Here is an 18,830-nt window from a genome sequence, read left to right as displayed (position 1 = left end):
ATTTATTTATTTATTTTTATTTTAATTTATTTATTTATTTATTTATTTATTAATTAATTTATTTATTTTGTGGTACTGGGGTTCCTGGAAGCCCTTCTACATCCGGGCTACACTCCCAGACCTATTTTTTTTTAAATATTTTTTATCTGGAAACCAGCACAGCTGGCTTCGAACTGTGCGATCCTCCTGTCTCTGCCTCCCAAGTGCGGGGATTACAAGCGTGCGCCACCACGCCCGGCTTATTTTGTATTTTGAAACAGCATCTTGCTATATTGCTGAGACTGGCTTAGAACCTGCAATCTTTCTGTCTCAGCCTCCCTGTAATTGGGGTAACAGGCGTGCGCCACCTTGCCCAGGGAGACCATTCTTCTCATCCTGGCCAACCACTTACAAGCTGTGCCACTGCTATTTCTCTGAGCCTCAGTCACCTCCTCTAGCAGAAATAAATGTATTAATACCTACCCAGAGCCGGGTGTTGTGGTGCACGCTTGTAATCCCAGCACTGGGGAGGCTGAGATCGGAGGATCACAGTTTGTGGCCAGCCTCAGCACTCCACAACTTAGTGAGACCCTGTTTCAAAATAAAGAATAAAAAATAGGGCAGAGGTGTAGCTTGGAGGTCAAATGTCCCTGGGGTCTATCCCCAAACTCGCAATAAATAAATAAATAAATAAATAGACTAAAAAAAAAAGGTACAATGCTCCTGGGTTCAATCCCCAGTACCACAAAAAACAAAACAAAACAAAAACTACCCAGTAGGTCTGTGTTAAAGAGAAAACCAGAAGCACATTGTTGTAGCATAATGTCCACCATAAATTCTAAATGTAGTTTTAACCCCAATCCCTCTCAAGTAAGGCTTTTCCTATCCTGGCCACATGGGGGCACCTAATTATAATTATGAAGTATGAGCAATTTTTTTTTTTTTTTTTGGTAGTACTATGGATGGAACCCAGGGACATTTGACCTCAGAGCTACACCCTAAGCCCTATTTTTATTTTTTATTTTTTTGGTACTGGGGATGGAACCCAGGGGCATTCTACCTTTGAGCTCTACCCCCCAGCCCTATTTTTATTCTTTATTTTGAAACAGGGTCTCACTACATTGCAGAGGGCCTCACTAAACACCTGAGGCTGGCTGCAAACCTGCAAACCTGAGGTCCTCCTGTCTCAGCCTCCCAAATGCTGAGATTACAAGTGTGTGCCACCATGCCCAGCTTTATTTTTATTTTGAAACAGGGTCTTGCTAAGTTGAAGAGAATCTCACTACTTGCTGAGGCTGTCCTTGAACTTGTCAATCCACCTGTCTCGGCCTCTCAAGTGCTGGGATTATAGACATGTGCCACTACACTCAATTTAGATTTTCTTTTTTAAAATGGATTTATAGCTGTGTGTGGTGGCGCACGTTTGTAATCCCCGCACCTGGGAGGCTGAGACAGGAGGATCGCACAGGTTCTAAGCCAGCCTCAGCTACTCAGTGAGGCTCTCAGCAACCTAGTGAGACCGTTTCCAAATAAAATATTTTTAAAAATAGGTCTGGGAGTGTATCCCGGAGGTAGAAATCTCCTGGGTTCCATCCCCAGTACCACTAAATAAATAAGTAAACAAACAAACAAATAAATAAATAAATTGGATTTATAGCCGGGCGTGGTGACGCACGTTTGTAATCCCCGCACCTGGGAGGCTGAGACAGGAGGATCGCACAGGTTCGAAGCCAGCCTCAGCTACTTAGTGAGGCTCTCAGCAACTTAGTGAGACCCTGTTTCCAAATAAAATATAAAATAATTCTGGGAGTATAGCCCGGAAATAGAAAAGCCCCTGGGTTCCACCCCCAGTACCACAAAAATAAATAAATAAATAAATAAATTGGATTTACAAACCAGTTATGGTGTTAAAATTAATGAGCTAGTATTGATACATTATTATTAACTAAAGTTAATACCTTATTCAGACTTCCTTAAATTTTACACCGTATCCCTTTTCTGATTCAGGATCTATCCCAGGATAATAAAATATTTAGCTTTTGTTTCTGCTTAGAATCCTCTTGACTGATTTTTTTTCCTTTTTTCTTTTTTTTTTTTTTTTGTACTGGAGATGGAATCCAAGGGTATTCTACCTCTGAGCTACACCCCCAGCCCTATTTTTTATTCTTTATTTTGAAACAGGGTCTCACTGAGTTGCAGAGGGCCTCACTAAGTAGCTGAGGCTGTCCGCGAACCGCGATCCTCCGGTCTCAGCCTCCCGAATGCTGGGATTACAAGCGCGCCACCACGCCTGGCTTTTCTTTTTTTACTGTTGTTGCTGCTGGTGGTTATCAAACCCAAGCCTCCTCCAGTGATCTTGACTGGGCACATATTTTATAGCACACTCTCTATTGAAATTTGTCTGATTTTGCTTACTGTTTTGACTTGGGCTATTTATGGCTGTGGGGGAGGTAAGTACATTATCATCACATCTTATCAAGGGTACATCTTAGCAGCATGACTTTTCACTGTTGATACTGGCTTTGATCACCGGGCTGACATGGTATTTTTCCACTATAAAGCTACTTCTTCCTCCTTTCTTTTCTCTCTCTCTTCCTTTCTCTCTTTCTCTTTCTCTCTCTTTCCTTCTTTCTCTCTCTCTTTTTTTTTTACTGGAGATTGAACCCAGAGGCATTCTGCTGCCAAGCTATACCTCCAGCCCAATTTTATTTTATTTTATTTTATTTTCTATTTTTTGGTGGTACTAGGGTTCCTGGAAGCCCTTCTACCTCCGGGCTACACTCCCAGACCTATTTTATATTTTTTATTTATTTGGAAACAGGGTCTCTTACGCCAGCGTGACTGACTATGAACCTGCGTGATCCTCCTATCTCCACCTCCCAAGCGCAGGGATTACAAGCGTGCGCCACCACGCTCGCGCCACCACGCTCGGCTTATTTCTTATTTTGAAACAGGATCTCACTAGGTTGCTGAAAGCCTCCCTCAATTGCCTAGGAGGAAGCTGGGCATGGTGGCGCACGCTTGTAATCCCTGCATTCGGGAGGCTGAGACCAGAGGATCACGGTTCGCAGACAGCCTCAGCTACTTAGTGAGGCCCTCTGCAACTCAGTGAGACCCTGTTTCAAAATAAAGAATAAAAAATAGGGCAGGAGGTGTAGCTTGGAGGTAGAATGCCCCTGGATTCCATCCCCAGACCCACAAAAATAAATAAGTAAATAAATTGCCTAGGAGGGCTTCGAACCTGCAATTCTTCCATCTCAGCCTCCTAAGTACTGGGATGACAAGCCTGCACCACCACGCCCAGATCTTTCTCCCCCCTTTCAATGCTGAGTTCTTTGGAAGAAAGTCATGGCAAACCTGAACTAAGGAGTAGGGTTTTTGCTTTATTGAGGATGAAGGAGTTTGATATTATGTCTGGAAAATTTAGGAATCTTTTCTTTTAGTATAGGTTTGAACCCAGGGCCTTGAGGCATGCTAGCCCCCCCCCCTTTTTTGTGGTACTGGGGTTCCTGGAAGCCCTTCTACCTCTGGGCTACACTCCCAGACCTATTTTTATATTTTTATTTAGAAACAGGGTCTCCTAAGCCAGTGCGCGGCTGGCTTCGAACCTGCGCGATCCTCCTGTCTCCGCCTCCCAAGCGCGGGGATTACAAGCGTGCGCCACCACGCCCGGCTAGCCCCTTTTTTTGTCCAGGGGAATTCTATTTCTGAACTACACCCTCAGCCATTTGTTTGTTTATTTACTTTTTTTTTTTTTTTTTGCGGTACTAGGGATTGAACCCAGAGCATTCTACCACTGAATTATACCCCCAATCCCATTTTTTATTCTTTACATTGAAACAGGGTCTCACTGAGTTGCAAAGGGCATCACTAAATTGTTGAGGCTGACCTTAAACCTGTGATCCGCCTTCCTTAGCCTCCCAAGTACTGGGATTACAAGCATGCACCACCATGCCTGGGTCTATTTCACTTTTATTTGGAAACAGGGTCTCACTAAGTTGCTGAGGCCTGAGTGCCTGAGAGCTCACTGCACTGCCGAGGCTGGCCGTTGACCTGCAATCCTCTTGCCTCTTACTGGGATTATAAGCATTCACCACCATGCCCGGGTGAGACAGGAGGACTTAGCAAGACTCTGTTTCAAAATAAAAAATAAAATAGGGCCGGGGGTTTTGCTCAGAGGTAGAACATCCCTAGGTTCAATCCCCAGTACCACACACACATACCACACACACACACACACACCAAACACACACACACACACACACATACCACACACACACACACACACACACACACACACACACACACACCAAACACACAGACACGAGAGAAGAAAAAGAAATATAATATTACTGAGTACTCTTCAGAAAAAGTGTATACTCATTATAAATTAAGTATTATGAGGTATCAATAAAAACACGCAGGCATAACATATATTACAGTAAGACTGGAAATACTGAAAAAGAAAATGAATAATGTAAAATGCCAACTGTTACAGAACAGCTTGCTCGTGTGTTTTTAAATGGATGGAGGATATCAAATTGCTTTGGTATTTGAATTTAGATTCCAAGTCATGCATTTTTAAAAAGCAAGGCAACAGTTTTATTGAAATGTCAATATTTAGGGCCAGCGACGGATATAACTCAGTGGTAAAGTGTGTGCTTAGCATGTGCAAGACTTGGGTTCAATCCCCAGCACCAAAAAACAAAATAAATGGTGGGCATGGAAGCACCCTCCTCTAATCACAGCCTGCGTGAGGCCGAGGCAGGAGGATGGCCTCACCTGCATCCAGCCCTGAGTCATACTCTCAGGAATCAAGCCCTATGGAGCTGGCCAGCCACATGAGCACTGCAGCAAAAGGGTGAGCTAGAGCCAAGGTGCAGCTCGGAGATCCCTGAGCAATAGTGAACAGGCAGGACCCCAGCACCAGAGTCCAGAAACAGCCTCAGCTAACTGTACATTTAGAAATGGACAAGCAGCCGGGCGTGGTGGCGCACGCTTATAATCCCGGCATTTGGGAGGCTGAGGCAGGAGGATCGTGGTTCGCGGACAGCCTCAGCTACTTAGTGAGGCCCTCTGCAATTCAGTGAGACCCTGTTTCAAACTAAAGAATAAAAAATAGGGCAGGGGGTGTAGCTCGGAGGTAGAATGCCCCTGGGTTCTATACCCAACACCAAAAAAATTTAAAAATAAAAAATAGGCCAAGCGTGGTGGCCCACACTTGTAATCCCTGTACTTAGGAGGCTGAAGCAGGAGAATTGGGTAGGTTTGAAGCCAGCCTCAGCTACTTAGTGAGGCTCTCAGCAACTTAGTAAGATCCTGTTTCCAAACAAGAATATAAAATAGGTCTGGGAGTATAGCCTGGAGGTAGAAGGCCCCTAGGTTCCATCCCCAGTGGCACAGAAAAAAAAAAGGAAAAAAATAAAAAAGAAAGAAAGAAAGAAAGAAAGAAAGAAAGAAAGAAAGAAAGAAGAAAGAAAGCAAGCTTTGAATACCTACCAAATACCAGAACTGTCTGAAATTTCACCCCAGTGAGAGGCATTCGGAGGGACCAGGCGGGCTCTTTAGGAGTGTTTAGGGTGTACAGATTCGGCGCTAGTGACTAGATTTAATCCGTTCCTATATTAATGCATCAGTGGGTTATCTCATGGGGGGTTTGTCTCCTGTTTGTCCCTTTTCCTCATGTGATGCCCTGTGCCACCTGCAGACCCTGAGGAGTGTTCCCGCCAATAAGGCCACGTCCTTGGACTTTGGACTTCCCAACATGAGCTGAATCAAACCTTTATTATAAATTATCCAGTCGTGTGTGTGTGTGTGTGTGTGTGTGTGTGTGTTACTGGGGATGGAACTCAGGGGCATTCTACCTCCGAGTGACACCCCCAGCCCTATTTTTATTTTTTATTTTGAAACAGGGTCTCACTGAGTTGCAAAGGGCCTCACTAAGTAGCTGAGGCTGCCTGCAAACCATGATCCTCCTGTCTCAGCCTTCCAAATGCTGGGATTACAAGTGTGCGATAGCACGGCCGGCTATGAGACCCTGTTTCAAAAAAAGAAAAAAGATTAGGGGGTGGTCAGCTGGGGGTTGTAAGTCTGATGTAATATGCCCTTGAGTTCAATCCCCAGTACAAAAAATAAAAATAAATTTAAATATAAAAAAGATGACTTCTCACCCAGGATCCTTCTCTGATCAGTGAGGAACCCAATAAAAACCAACAGCCACCCCTCATCTTGCCACCAGCCTAACAACCTTTAGCTCACAAGACCTGACTCACCCCCAGCACTTGGGAAGCGGCTGCTGACTCAACATGTTAATGGGTCTTACACACACCGCCCGTGTGTATGAATTAAAATTGCCCATATATTCACCCACATGGCCTCTCGCAGAAATTGCTTTGAGACTTTTCAAAAATGAAGAGCTTTTATGTTAAAAAAAATAATACTAATAGAGAGTTGGGCATGGTGGCTTAGTTTGTAATCCTAGCTCTTGGGAGGCTGAGGCAGGAGGATCGCACAGGTTCAAAGCCAGCTTCAGCTACTTAGTGAGACCCTTTGCAACTCAGTGAGACCCTGTTTCAAAATAAAGAATTAAAAATAGGGCTGGGGGCTGGGCGTGGTGGCGCACGCTTGTAATCCCAGCATTTGGGAGGCTGAGACCGGAGGATTGCGGTTCATGGACAGCCTCAGCTACTTAGTGAGGCCCTTTGCAACATAGTGAGAGCCTGTTTCAAAATAAAGAATAAAAAATAGGGCAGGCGGTGTAGCTCAGAGGTCAAATGTCTCTGGGTTCCACCCCCAGACCCGCAAAAAAAAAAAAAAAATAGGGCTGGGGGTGTCACACAGAGGTAGTATCCTGGGTTCCATTCCCAGACCTGCAAAAAAAAAAAAAAAATTGTAACAACACAACAATGACATAACAACAAAAATCAAAATGTTTTAGGCCAGCAACACCAAGTGTTGCAAGGTTGTGTAGCAACTGGGACTGATGATAATATAAAATGGTACAACCACTGACAGCCACTTAGCACGTGTGTGTGCCCGCTGACCCATCCAGTTCACACCTGAGAACTTATCCAGGAGAAATGAAAATGCGCGTTCACACGAAGATCTGTACACAAATGTCTATGGCAGTTTTATTCCAAATAGCCTACAACTGGCAACAACTCAAATGCCTAACAAGACAATAAACAAATCGAGGCCTATTCATACAGTGGAATGGAGAGTCATATGTAGTCATGTATGACTGCTTTTCTTTTTTTGCAGTACAGGGGATGAAACCCAGGGGCATTATACCTCCGAGCTATACCCCATTCTATTTTCTTTTCTTCTTCTTCCTCTCCTCCTCCTCCTCCTCCTCCTTCTTCTTCTTTTGGTGGTACTGTGGTTCCTGGAAACCCTTCTACCTCCGGGCTACACTCCCAGACCGAGTTTATATTTTTATTTGGAAACAGGGTCTCTTAAGCCAGTGCATCAGGCTTCAAACCTGCGCGATCCTCCTGTCTCCTCCTCCCAGGCGCGGGGATTACAAGCGTGCGCCACCACGCCCAGCTTTTATTCTTTATTTTGAAACAGGGTCTCACTGAGTTGCATAGGGCCTCACTAAGTAGTAGCTGAGGCTGTCTGTGAACCTCGATTTTCCTGTCTCAGCCTCCTGAATTATGGGTTTACAAGCATGTGCCACCAGGCCCGATTGCTTTTTTAAACATAAAGTACTTTAAAATTTTTCAGATACTATTTTATTTGCAAAAGCAAAATGTTTGTTGTAGAAAAAGGAGAAAAGCCCTGGGGAGTGGTGTTACACATCTGTAATCCCGTATTTGGGAGGAAGAAACAAGAGGATTAAAGGTCTGAGGCCAGTGTTAGCAATTTAGCAAAGCCCTCAGCAATTTAGCAAAAATTAGCAAAAACCCTGTATCAAAATAAAAAATGAGCCGGGCGTGATGGAGCACGCTTGTAATCCCAGCATTTAGGAGGCTGAAACCTGAGGATTGCAGTTCGCCGACAGCCTCAGATACTTAGTGAGGCCCTCCGCAACTCAGTGAGGCCCTGTTTCAAAATAAAGAATAAAAAAATTGGGTAAGGGGTGTAGCTCGGAGGTCAAATGCCTCTGGGTTCCATCCCCAGACCCAGAAATAAATAAATAAATAAATAAATAAAAAAGAGCCAGGCATGATAGAGCACACTTGTAATCCCAGCATTTTTTGAGGCTGAGACAGGAGGATCGTGGTTCACAAACAGCCTCAGCTACTTAGGCCCTTTGCAACTAACTCAGTGAGACCTGTTTAAAAAAAAATCAGCCGGGCGTGGTGATGCACGCTTGTAATCTCCGTGCTTGGGAGGCAGAGACAGGAGGATCGTGCAAATTGAAGCCATCCTTGCTGGCTTAGGAGCCCCTGTTTCCAAATAAAATATAAAATAGGTCTGGGAGCATGACCCAGAGGTAGAAGGGTTCCATCCCTAGTACCACCAAAAACAAATAAGCAAACAAAAAACTACAGGGCTGGGGATGTAGCTTAGAGGTAGAATGCCCCTGGGTTCCACCCCCAGTACTGCCAAAAAAAAAAAAAGAAAGAAAAGAAAAGAAATAGGGTTGGGGATGTAGCTCAAAGGTGGAATGCCCCTAGGTTCAACTTCTAGTACTATAAAAAGAAGAAGAAGAAGAAGAAGAAGAAGAAGAAGAAGAAGAAGAAGAAGAAGAGGAGGAGGAGGAGGAGGAGGAGGAGGAGGAGGAGGAGGAGGAGGAGGAGGAGGAGGAGGAGGAGGGAAAGGGAAAATACTGATACACAACACGTTAATGGGTAACATGTGCTCAGTGCTCATTATATGTCAGACAAAATAAGCCTCAAAGGAGATTCTGTGGCGCGAGTTTATAATCCCACTACTTGTGAGGCTGAGACAAGAAGGTCACAGGTACGAGGACAGTCTAGGCAAGTAGTGAGACTCTCATCAACCTAGCAAGACCCTGTTTCCAAATAAAAATAAAATAGGGCTTGGGGTAGCTCAGAGGTAGAATGCCCCTGGGTTCAATTCCCAGTGCCACTAAAACAAACTTTGACTTAGTGGAAGTATGACTCTCCATGTTTTTATATTTTGTTTTTGGGAGGATCTCTTTTGTTGTTGGAGGCAGGGTCCCACTCTGTTACCCAGGTTGGCCTCGAACTCCTGGATTCAGTGATCTTTCTGTCTCAACCTTCCAAGTAACTAGGACCACAGGCGTGTGCCACTGTGCCTGCTCTTCCACACTCTGATACACTACATTCAAATGGGTTTCTAGTCTAACTAAACTTTCTTTCAATTCTTGAACTCAAACTATTTATATAATTTTTATCATCTAATATTCTCTTTTATTTTATTTTATTATTCTTTTTGGTGGTACTGGGAGTGGAACCCAGAGGCTTTCTACCTCCGGGATATCCTCCCAGGCCTATTTTTTGTATATTATTTGGAAACAGGGTCTCACTAAGTTGCTGAGAGCCTCACCAAGTAGCTGAGGCTGGCTTCGAACCTGTGCGATCCTCCTGCCTCAGCCTCCCAAGCACTGGGATTACAAGCGTGCGCCACCACGCCCGGCTTAATATTCTCTTTTAACACGCTCTTTTTTTGGGTACTGGGGTACCCAGGGGCATTCAACCTCCAAGCCACACCCCCCAGCACTAGTTTTTATTCTTTATTTTAGAAACAGGGGTTCATTAAGTTTCGGAGGGCCTCACTAAGTAGCTGAGTCTGTCATTGAACCTGCGATCCTCCTGGCTCCGCCCCTCAAGTGCTGGGATTACAAGCGTGGGTGAACCACACTTGCTGGCTTGTATCCTTCTGGTAATTGCCCTTCCCCCCCCCCCTTTTTTCTTTTTTGTAGTACTGGAGATGAAACTCAGAGGCTTTCTACCTCCGGGCTATACTCTCAAACCTATTTTATACTTTATTTGGAAACACGGTCTCACTAAGTAGCTGAGGCTGGCTTCGAACCTGCGCGATCCTCCTGTCTCAGCCTCTCAAGCACTGGGATTACAAGCGTGCGCCACCACGCCCGGCTCAACCCCTTTTTTATAGCAAAAAAAATCATGGTGGTGAAATAGGAAGTGGGTTTTTCTTTCTTTTGTCTTCTTTGTCTTTTTTTTTTTTTGTGTGTGTGTTACTCAAAATTGAACCCAGGGGCATTCTACTTCTGAGCTCCAGCCCTTATTTTTTGTTTTGAAACAGGGTCTCCCTAAATTGTTGAGGCTAGCCTCTAACCTTCTGACCCTCCTGTCTCAGCCTCCCAAATACTGGGATTACTGGCATGCACTACCACACCCAGCCCTTGTTCGGTTGCGATTTTCCTGCAGATATCCAAATGTCGGTAGTAAATTTAAAGAAGATAAGGTTAACAAAAATGTCTAATAGCAGCTTTACCTGAGGGTGGACTGTGGCTTGCCGGTTCTGGGACTGACTGCCTCTTCCTAGATTTTTGACCTTGAGGCAGGTCCCTAGTTCTGTGGGGGCAAAGGGGTTACTGGGATTAAACCCAGGGAGGTTCTACCTCTGAGCTCCACCCCAGCCCTATTTTACTTATTTATTTAATTAATTAATTAATTTATTTTTTTGGTACTGGGGATTGAACTCGGGGGCATTTTACCTTTGAGCTCACCAATCACCCTATTTCTTTTTTTAAAATTTGAAACAGGATCTTGCTAAATTGCTGAGGTCTCACTACATTCCCCAGGCCAGCCTCTGACCTGCAGTCGTCCTGTCCCAGCCTCCTAAGTACTAAGATGACAGTTGTGCACCACTACATCCAGCTAACTTTTATTTATTTATTTATTTTTTACTTTGGTGGTACTGAGGATTGAACCCAGGAGCATTCTACTTCTGAGCTACATTCCTGGCCCTTTGTATTATTTTTAAGCAGTGTTTTATTAGTTTGATGTCAGTATCACTTAATTGCTTAGGCTGGTCCCATATCCGCAATTCTTCAGTCAATTTTGTTTTCCTTTTTCCTTTCCTTTCCTTTCCTTTTCTTTTCTGTCTCTTTTTTTCCTTGCAGTACTGGGAATGGAACCCAGGGGCACTGTACCTCGGAGCTATACTCCCAGCCCTAGCTTTTAGTTAGTTTGTTTATTTATTTATTTATTTTTGGTGGTACTGGGGTTCCTGGAAACCCTTCTACCTCCGGGCTACACTCCCAGACCTATTTTTATATTTTTATTTGGAAATAAGTAGCGTGGGGATTACAAGCGTGCGCCACCATGCCCGGCCTATTTATTTTTATTTATTTATTTATTTTTTGCAGGTCTGGGGATGGAACCCAGGGGCATTTGACCTCCGAGCTACAGCCCCTGCCCTATTTTTTATTCTTTATTTTGAAACCGGGTCTCACTGAGTTGCAGAGGGCCTCACTAAGTAGCTGAGGCTGTCCGCGAACTGCGATCCTCCAGGTCTCAGCCTCCCGAATGCTGGGATTACAAGCGTGCACCACCATGCTCAGCCCCGGCTGTATTCTTTATTTTGAAACAGGGTCACTAAGTTGTGCAGGTCCTCACTAAGTAGCTGAGACTGGCCTGGAACCTGTGATCCTCCTGTCTCAGCCTCCCAAGTACTGGTATAACAAGCGTGCAGCACCACGCCCGGCTTTATTTTTATCCTGAGACAAGGTCTTGCTAAGTAGACCAGGCTGGACTCAAACTTGCCATCCTCCTGCCTCCGACTCCCATATTGCTGGTTATTATATACATGCACCAGGGAGCCAGCCTGATAGGGTAATTTTAACTGAAGTTCAGACTTTATCAGATCTCTTTAGCTTTTACTGAATGCCTTGTTTTATTGCAGGATCCCACCCAGCATACCACACTACATTCTCATCTTACTACACCAAAGATCCATGATATCCCTCCACGTATCAGCGCTGATCTTCACCTTGACCACCTGGCCAAAGGAGTGCTCCTCGGGAGCCTCCACTGTCAAGTTACTCCCCGGCCCCTTTACATACTGTATTTTTTTTTTTTTTTTTTTTTTTTTTGCGGGTTTGGGAATGAAACCCAGGGGCATTTGACCTCCGAGCTACGGCCTCTGCCCTATTTTTTATTCTTTATGTTTGAAACCGGGTCTCACTGAGTTGCAGAGGGCCTCACTAACTAGCTGAGGCTGTCCAAGAACCATGATCCCCCTGTCTCAGCCTCCCGAATGCTGGGATTACAAGCGTGCGCCACCATGGCCGGCTTTACTGTATTCTTTAGAAAGAAGGCACTAGCCGGGGCGTGGTGGTGCATGCTTGTAATCCCAGCATTCGGGAGGCTGAGACCGGAGGATCGCGGTTCGCAGACAGCCTCAGCTACTCAGTGAGGCCCTCTGCAACTCAGTGAGACCCGGTTTCAAAATAAAGAATAAAAAATAGGGCAGGAGGTGCAGCCCGGAGGTCGAATACCCCTGGGTTCCATCCCCAGACCTGCAAAGAAAGAAAGAAAGAAAGAAAGAAAGAAAGAAAGCAAGCAAGCAAGCAAGCAAGCAAGCAAGCAAGCAAGCAAGCAAGCAAGCACTGTGTACAGCCCACACTTGAAGAGTGGGGGGAGCTGGGCATGGTGGCGCGCGCTTGTAATCCCAGCATTCAGGAGGCTGAGACTGGAGGATCACGGTTCGATGACAGCCTCAGCTATTTTAGTGAGGCCCTCCGCAATTTAGTAAGACCCTGTTTCAAAATAAAGAATAATAATTTAAAAAAAATAGGGCAGGGGATGTAGCTCGGAGGTAGAATGCCCCTGGTTTCCATCCCCAGTACAGAAAGAAAAGAAAAAAAAAAAAATTCGGGCGTGGTGGCCCACGCTTGTAATCCACGCTTGGGAAGCAGAGACAGGAGGATCGCAAAGGTTCGAAGCCAGCCGCACTGGCTTAAGAGATCCTGTTTCCAAATAAAAAGTATAATAAAAATAGGTCTAGGAGTGTAGCTCGGAGGTAGAAGGGTTTCCAGGAACCCCAGTACCACCAAAAATATAAAAATAAAAAAAGAGTGGGGGGAATTTTGTTCTATCTCCTTGAAGGCAGAGTATCTACATATCTTATTTGGAATTCTTCTGTATGGGGATGTGTGTTGCCCTCCCCCATTTATTTCTGTGTGAATCACCAATGTCAGTAGGACTTATGGGCATTTATTTTATCCTCTGGGTTGTAATCCTACATTGCCTTGTTTTGTTCTTTGGCCGGTGGAAGCTCTTTCAGTTGGCGTCTGTGTCCATATGATGCACCTGCGGCTTCCTATTGTTTTTTTCGTTTATTTAACGCTTCCTTACTTTGGGTACACAAAATGCTCCAGGCTCCTCTTGTCTATTTCCTGTCCCAGTCTCAGAATCTATCGTTTCTCCACGGAAGACTCTCAGGGCCAAGTTTTAATCCTAACAAATGTGCGTGTGGAAGTCGAGGCAGATCCGGCAGGTGGGCAGGCAGAAGACCCAACCCACCCTTAGGAAAGGACTTTCCCAGCAGCAGCAGCCAGAATTGCAAATCCTCAGCTGAGAAACCGGTGACTCACCAGCTGCTAGGTCTCCTCCCTCCCCCTCTTGCTGACAAGACCATACCCAAACCAGCTCAGACAGAGGGACCTGGGTCAGAAAGTGTCCCCGCCCTCGGGACCGGAGAAGAATGGCCCGGCTCAGACCAAGTCAGGTCTGTTGTCCATACCCAGCAGACATCGTCCCTATCTGTGTATTATTTATGCCCCTTTACCTGCAGAAAGGATTAAACAGGATTATCCTCAGACTTATAACTGCAAGGAAGCTGTCATTAAAACCCAGGGAAAAGGACAAGAGCGTGTGTGTGTGTGTGTGTGTGTGTGTGTGTGTGAATTTTGTCTCCGCTTCCTGAGGATTCCTGAAATCACTGGTTATTACACTGAAAGGACGTTTAGAGATAAACACGCTTCCCTGTCATTTTATAGCACGGAGGCTAGGAAAGTGATTTTGCAGTCAAAAGCCAGATACGGGGACAGATCTGATGGACTGGTCTTTTTTTTTATTTTTTATTTTTTTGCATTTCTAGGGATTGAACCCAGAGACCCAGAGAGTTCTACCTGTGAGCTACGTCTCCGGTTCTTTTGATTGTTTTATTTTGAAGCCAGGTCTAAGTTGCTGAGGGCCTTTCAAACTTGCTAAAGCTGGTCTCAGATCTGCAATCCTCCCGCTACAGCTTCCCAGGTACTGAGATTACAGACATGTGCCACCATGCCTAGCTGATGTCTTTAAAAATCTCTCTCCCGAGCCAGGTGTGGTGGCGCATGTTTGTAGTCCTAGTACTTGCGAGGATCGCAGGTTCGCGTCCAGCCTCAGCCACTGAGTGAGGCCCTCCGTAACTTAGACCCTGATTCAAAATAAAGAATAAAATAGGGCTGGGGGTGTAGTTCATGGTACAATACCCCAGGTTCAATCCCTAGTAACACGCACACAAATACACAAATACACACACACACACACACACACACACACACACACACCTTTCCTTTTCCAGAAGAGAAAAAAATAGAACAGCAATTGGACTTTGTAGGGGGATACAATGTCAGAACAATACTTAAGGCCTCTTTTATTTACTAGGTGAATAAATTCATGTGAAGGTGTCTCAGAATTTGGGAGGCTCTGACACTAAAATTCCGGTTAACAGCATCCCCAGATATTTAGATGCAGGGAATGGAGAATGTAGGCTTTGAGGTGTGTAAATGAAGACTGGGGGTCCTGCCATGTCGCCAGAGCCAAGGTGTTAATGATTAAGTCAGTAGCTTTTTAGCTATTGTTCTTGATTTTTGTCAGAATAAGATAGAGGAGAAAAAAAGAGAAACGATGAGTGAAGGGGGGTATCAGTGAGAAATCCTGATACTTTTTCCAAGTGATATGGAGATTTGGGTTTCTGGATTTCTGTCTTACCACCTCTTTGAGAAACAGAGTTGTATTTTCTCTTTAATAGTCACCACCTCCCCCTCTCCCAATACTCCCCTCCCCAAACTCATGTCTGACTCCCAGTGCGAAGGTTTTCAATGATCTTTGTATAGGCAGAGATAAAAGACTGCCTTGGGGATCAGAGAAAGGGTTCTGGGCCTGGTGTCACTTGGTGTGGCTGTGATAAAGAGACTAAATTAGCATCAGGCTCCTGTCCAGCTCTCTGCGACCTTCTAAAGGCCACCTAGGAGACCCTGTCTTAATCTGCGTACTCCTTCCAGGGTAAAGAGAGTGGCTGGTCCAGAGCAGACTCTGCAAATAACTACTATTAAGTGCGCTCAGTGATAATGAAGACGATGTTAGGTACTTTGAGGATGGAGAAGCATCCCTGAAAATCCTCTGCACTGCGAGTTCCATTAGCGGAGGGGAGTGGAGGTGTCAGAGCTGCCTTCAGGCTGAGTCTAGAGGAAGCGCTTGGGTGAAAGGGAATAGGAAAGGCATTCCTGCCTGCTGTGCTCATGCTTGATGGTCTGTAGCCACTCAGGGCCTCACACAAGCTGGCAAGCAGGCTGTCACTAAGCACATCTTAGCTCCTGTGTATGTATGTATATATAATAAATATTTTGCTCTCGGAGGCTGAGACAGGAGGATCGCAGTTTGCGGACAGCCTCGGCTACTTAGTGAGGCCCTTTGCAACTCAGTGAGACCCTGTTTCAAAAAAAAAAAAAAAAGAGCCGGGAATGGTGGCCCATGCTTGTAATCCCACCATTTGGGAGGCTGAGACAGGAGGATCGCTGATGGAAGACAGCCTTAGCTACTTAGTGAGGCTCTTTGCAACTCAGTGAGACCCTGCTTCAAAATAAAGAATAATAGCTGGGCGTGGTGGCGCACGCTTGTAATCCCTGCGCTTGGGAGGCAGAGACAGGAGGATCGCACAAATTCCAAGCCAGCCGCGCGCGCAGGCTTAGGAGACCCTGTTTCCAAATAAAAATGTAAAAATAGAGCCGGGCGTGGTGGCGCACGCTTGTGATCCCCGCGCTTGGGAGGCAGAGACAGGAGGATCGCGCAGGTTCGAAGCCAGGCGCGTGCGCTGGTTTAAGAGACCCTGTTTCCAAATAAAAATACAAAATAGGTGTCTAGGAGTGTAGCCCGGAGGTAGAAGGGCTTCCAGGAACCCCAGTACCATAAAAAAAAAAAAAGAAGAATAACAAAAAAAGCCGGGCATGGTGGCACATGCTTGTAATCCCAGTACTTGGGAGGCTGAGACAGGAGGATCGCAGGTTCAAAGCCAGCCTCAGCAGCTTAGTGAGGCTCTCAGCAACTTAGTAAGACCCTGTTTCCAAATAAAATAGGAAATAGGTCTGGAGGTTTAGCATGGAGGTAGGAGGTACTGGGTTCCATCCTCAGTACCACACACACAAAAAAAGAATAAAAATAGGGCTGAGTGTGTAGCTCCGAGGTAGAATGGCCCTCCCTGGGTTCCATCCCCAGTACTGGGGGGAAAATTGGGCTGGCGTGTCGCTGGGAGATAGAATGCCTCTGGGCTCAATTCCCAGTAGCACACACACACACACACACACACACACACACACACACACACACACGCCTGAAAAGGGCTTAATCTGAGCATTTAATTTGGACATTGCTGCATTATCTGTTTCGCGATTGCTCTTCCTCCTAACAGTCGCGGACGTCTGTCTGTACCGAGAGGCGTAGATCTGGGCATCGTCTTTGTCCCGGCACCTGAGCTGCGTGCGAGCCTCTCCCCTGGCGGGCTGGCGCCGGCGGGGGCGGAGCCTGCTGGGGGCGGAGCCTCGGTGGGCGGGCCGGCCGCCGGGGACATGCAGATGAGGTGGGCGGGGCCCTATATCTGCGCCGGGCGCGGGGCCGCCGGCCGCCCTCCGCACACTGTCAGAGGCCGCCGGTGCCACCCGCTTCCCCGAGCGCCGCGGATCTCGGTCCGGGCTGGCCCCTCTGCTGCCCCGGGAGCAGGCCATGCCGCCGCGGGAGCTGGGCGAGGCCGAGCCGCCCCCGCTCCGGGCCCCGACCCCTCCTCCGCGGCGGCGCAGCGCGCCCCCCGAGCTGGGCATCAAGTGCGTGCTGGTGGGCGACGGCGCGGTAGGCAAGAGCAGCCTCATCGTCAGCTACACCTGCAATGGGTACCCCGCGCGCTACCGGCCCACGGCGCTGGACACCTTCTCCGGTACGTTCAACGGCCCCGGGGCCGCGTGGCTGGGGTGGGGCCGGCGCGGTGGGGCGAGGGCACGGAAGACCCCGCCGGGAAGCGGGCGCAGCCCCGAGGTGGCGCTGGTGAGGTCTGGCGGGGCCCGCCGCTCGGCCTGAATCAGGCTTTCCCGCCCCGCCCTCGCAGTGCAAGTGCTGGTGGATGGAGCCCCGGTGCGCATCGAGCTCTGGGACACTGCGGGACAGGTGAGAAGCTGGGCGCAGCCTCGGCTGGGCTGGGGGCGGTGGGCTGCGGGTCGGGAGGACCCCTGACGGAGCAGGAATGGAGAATGCCCTGGGCTCTCGGAATCTCCGCCAGGCAGAAGCAGATTCCTGCCCCAAGTGGCAGGGAACAGCCCTGCTAACGACCGGGCCTTCCCACCCCAGGAGGACTTTGACCGCCTTCGCTCCCTCTGCTACCCGGACACTGATGTCTTCCTGGCCTGCTTCAGCGTGGTGCAGCCCAGCTCCTTCCAGAACATCACGGAGAAATGGCTGCCCGAGATCCGCACTCACAACCCGCAGGCGCCGGTGCTGCTGGTGGGCACCCAGGCCGACCTGAGGGACGACGTCAATGTACTGATTCAGCTGGACCAAGGGGGCCGCGAGGGCCCGGTGCCCCACCCCCAAGCCCAGGGTCTGGCCGAGAAAATCCGGGCCTGCTGCTACCTCGAGTGCTCAGCCTTGACACAGAAGAACCTGAAGGAGGTGTTTGACTCGGCCATTCTGAGTGCCATCGAGCACAAAGCCCGGCTGGAGAAGAAACTGAATGCCAAAGGGGTGCGCACCCTCTCCCGCTGCCGCTGGAAGAAGTTCTTCTGCTTTGTGTGAGCAGCTGTGGCCAGCAGCGGTGGTAGGCAGGAGGCCAGAGACTTCTGGAACCAGGGGCACCGGGCCTTTGGCAGGGCCTGGCCACCCCATGGGACCCGGCCCCCTGCTGAACAATGGGGACGCGGGCCTCTAATGCCAGAGTGAGCCTCGGTCCTGGAGTAGGGAAGGCTCGATTTCACAGAGAAAACCCGGCACCTTGATTTTCATGAGGTGTCAGCCTTCTCTGAGCAGCCTGGGATCCAATTCCCAGTGTCTTATCATGGGCGTGCATGCAGTTCAGCCTGGCCGAATTGGGGTCCCTTGCACGGGGTGAGGAAGAGCCTGGACAAAAGACAGCCAGGCCTCTCGGAGGGCTGCAGCGTGGCGAGCCTTGATTTGGAGAGACGTTTGGGATGGAGTGAGTAAGATGAAGGCCAGAGAGGGGTTGAGAGGAAGCAGAAAGTGAGGCTCCGAATGGAGGGACTGGAGGCAGATCAGGGGCTGGGCCTGGAAGGAGGAAGACAGAAGGCAGCAGGGCTGGACAGCCCAGGAGCAGCCTGACACCTGGGCCGCCCTCAACCCCCAAGGCCAAGGAGGGCGGGGCTGGTCCCTGGGAAGAACTGGGTCTCAAGGCTCCCTGGGCACTGCCCAAACTGGCTGGGCCAGCAGTGGGCAGGAAGTGCGGATCAGGCCCAGCGAAGGAAGGGGAGAGAAGCTGTAAATAGAGCCTGCGGGCGGAAAGGGGTTGGGGTCATCCCTTTCCCTAAGGTCACAGCCTAGAAGGTCGCGCAGTGCAGTCTGCAAATAAAACCTTCTGTTTCTGAAAGCTGCCGTCTCTGTCAGTTCCTGGAGCAGCCAGCTGCTGCCTCCTCCTCGCAACCCTCCTCAAGGCCCGACAGCCCAGATAGACGGCCTGGGGACCAAGGGACG

General features: G+C 48.0%; 1 protein-coding gene across 1 annotated transcript; it reads left to right on the top strand.

The window, feature by feature from the left end:
- Positions 1-16,862: 16,862 nt before the first annotated feature.
- On the top strand, positions 16,863-17,921 carry RHOV (ras homolog family member V; the record flags this gene model as incomplete). The annotated part of the gene is made up of 3 exons (XM_080706725.1): positions 16,863-17,070; positions 17,239-17,297; positions 17,478-17,921. 3 exons carry the CDS (start codon positions 16,863-16,865, stop codon positions 17,919-17,921), a joined length of 711 nt encoding a protein of 236 aa, XP_080562851.1.
- Positions 17,922-18,830: the final 909 nt, after the last annotated feature.

Source organism: Muscardinus avellanarius, assembly GCF_963383645.1.
Source record: "Muscardinus avellanarius genome assembly, chromosome: 12".
Taxonomy (NCBI): domain Eukaryota; kingdom Metazoa; phylum Chordata; class Mammalia; order Rodentia; family Gliridae; genus Muscardinus; species Muscardinus avellanarius.
Note: the sequence above shows the minus strand (reverse complement) of the source record. Positions and strands in the feature narration are given on the sequence as shown.